Consider the following 2626-nt stretch of genomic DNA (forward strand, 5'->3'; position numbering starts at 1 on the left):
CTGCAGATGAGGGGATAAAATAGTGCCGTAACGAGCTCCCTGATGCTCTTATCAACCGTTTTGTGGAGCATTAAAATTTTCACTGGCCACTGACCCATCGATGGTACTGGCCCGCTGGACGGAGTTTGAAACCAAGGCAGCACTTCAAGCATTCAGCATCACCCACCACCAGCCAGCTTACCCAATTTGACAGCATACGTAGTTTTTGTTGTTGTTGTTGGAGGCGGTTCACCACCGCTCCCATCAGCTTTAGCCAAGAGGAGGAGCGACGCACTGACGACTGTGAGCAGGCGGAGAGCAGGCATTGTTGCCGTACGTAACTTGGAGGCAACGATATGCGCACTTGAAACCAATATGTTGAAGCCTTCCACCACAAACAATCTCAAAATTACTTATGAAGAAGGGATGGTTGGCAGAATGAAGTGCGACGGTGGCTTGATTCGTTTTCATTGGCTCAGACGTGGTCAACGCGCGGGTGCACGGGAGGCGTGTCTTGCCGGGCAGGCCAAGAGGGAAACCGGGTTTGGCAGCTTGTNCAACGCGCGGGTGCACGGGAGGCGTGTCTTGCCGGGCAGGCCAAGAGGGAAACCGGGTTTGGCAGCTTGTTCATCGTCGCAAGCAGTGGCAGTAAAACTGCAACTCGTTTTATATTTTAGATAATGACATTTTAATTGGTTGGGCAAGGCGATTTGCAACGTAGCTTGAGGCAGACACTCTGTTAACAGTTGGCTATGCCGAGCAGTTCTGCGCCTACCAGGCCGCCAGAGGCCTTGCCTTCAAGGCGTGTGGGCGTGCTCGTAAAATGTTTGACCCAACCATTAACTCAACAAGCGACGGCTAAATAATCATACTGTCGCCATCCTTGCATCGATCGACAGGGACAAGGGAAAGCCTCCAGCACGTGCCGAGCAGCGCATGACTCGACCGCAACGTACGCGAGCAAACGAAGGCTTTCATCGTAGCTGATGCTGCAGAATCAGTTCTCCGTCTTCCCACAGGCTTAGCCTATGCATCACAGGAGTCAAAACGCCTAGGATAGAAAAACTGCCTGANCTCCGTCTTCCCACAGGCTTAGCCTATGCATCACAGGAGTCAAAACGCCTAGGATAGAAAAACTGCCTGAGGGCAGCTGCCCTGCCCTGCCCGTTGTTTGATGGGCACAGTGGCGGACGGGCCTGGGGCTGATGGTGCGGAGGAGAAGCACCAGGTTCTATCACGAGTTGCAGCACACACTGCTCCAATTCGTGATGTAAGCTAAACCCACATTCACTCATACCCAACCCTCCTGTCGATGCATGCTCACTGTACATAATTGCCAAGCCGTTCGTTGGCCCTTAATAACTACTTCATAGCATTGCTCTCTCACAACGCTGCCGCAACGCCAAGCAATGCTGCGGCAAGGCCGAGCAAACTGGGCAAGACAGCCGAGGCAGATCCTTCGAAGGCGGTGACGATCTGCCCCCACTGCTCCTCTCTGCAGAACGCACACCGAAAAAACAAAGAACTGCGGTGCAGAGGACGCCTAAGGAGCATGGCGGAGATGCTGACTTCAAAAGGCTTACGTGAAAGGAGGGTTGTCACTGTTCGCCGGAAGAACGTCAGGNGGCGGAGATGCTGACTTCAAAAGGCTTACGTGAAAGGAGGGTTGTCACTGTTCGCCGGAAGAACGTCAGGCGTCGTCATGCAAATCAAAGCAGAGCCTTCCTTTGTTTCTTCAGTTAGTGGGTCCTCCCCTTCCTCTTCCTCACCCATTTCCGTTAACAGGCCCGCTGAAACAGTCGCGATCTTTCTAGTGCAGGTGACGACTCGGCAGTCGGCGGTAGCATCGGCTGAAGGGTTGTACATGGCCACGAAAGAGATGTTGTCCCGGCTGGTATACAACTCCTCAGCATCTTTGTTCGGTGGAGGCAATCCATTGAAGTTGCTGTAGGCATTCTTCCACTTTTCTACTACGGCAGTGCAACTAAGGCTAGCGGCATCAACGACCTGGAACGCGTATGTGCCGCTCATGAATTTTTTTCCAGCTTCTGCCTCGGTGCTCTTGCCTGCTGCTTCTTGCTGAGGACACCAAGACAACGAGGGACTGCTGTGCTTATTCCAACGCCGCAGCGTGTACATCCTACGGAGAACACGGCCAAAGAGTTAACTAACTTACTGGTATCAAGACGTCGCAAACGGGCTTCCACACCCATTCTGCATAGGTGGCGGAATCTTCCTCTCCTTTGTCAGGCAGTCTTTTGTCCTTTGTCTCCGCTTGAGGTATGACGAAATCATTCAAGCCAGCCTTCTTACGAGCATTGTTGATCTCGGAGAGGCATGTGCCATCATCTCCTGAAGGGATAGGCATAAAATAGTTCGATAAAGAGCGCCTTGATTTACTTAGAAACCGTATTCTGAGACATCAAGATTTACACTGACCGCTGACCAAGTCGACGGTAGTGGCCTCCCACACGGAGTTTGCAACAAGTGCAGCACTTCAAGCATTTAACATCACCCGAGGCCAGCCAACGTACCCAATTCGACAGCGTATGTGGTTTTTTTGGTTGTTTGTGGTGGTTGAGGCGGTTCCCCACTGCTGCCATCAACTTTAGCCAGGAGCAGGAGCGAGGCACTGACGACCGTGAGC

At 52.5% G+C, this 2626-nt stretch overlaps 1 protein-coding gene across 1 annotated transcript; it reads right to left on the reverse strand.

Moving 5' to 3' along the window:
- Positions 1–1362: 1362 nt before the first annotated feature.
- Positions 1363–2582, reverse strand: EMH_0017960 (SAG family member; the record flags this gene model as incomplete). The annotated part of the gene is made up of 4 exons (XM_013501033.1): positions 1363–1474; positions 1634–2058; positions 2156–2331; positions 2426–2582. 4 exons carry the CDS (start codon positions 2580–2582, stop codon positions 1363–1365), a joined length of 870 nt encoding a protein of 289 aa, XP_013356487.1.
- Positions 2583–2626: the final 44 nt, after the last annotated feature.

The sequence above is a fragment of the Eimeria mitis genome, genomic scaffold (assembly GCF_000499745.2).
Source record: "Eimeria mitis Houghton genomic scaffold, Emh_scaff620, whole genome shotgun sequence".
Taxonomy (NCBI): domain Eukaryota; phylum Apicomplexa; class Conoidasida; order Eucoccidiorida; family Eimeriidae; genus Eimeria; species Eimeria mitis.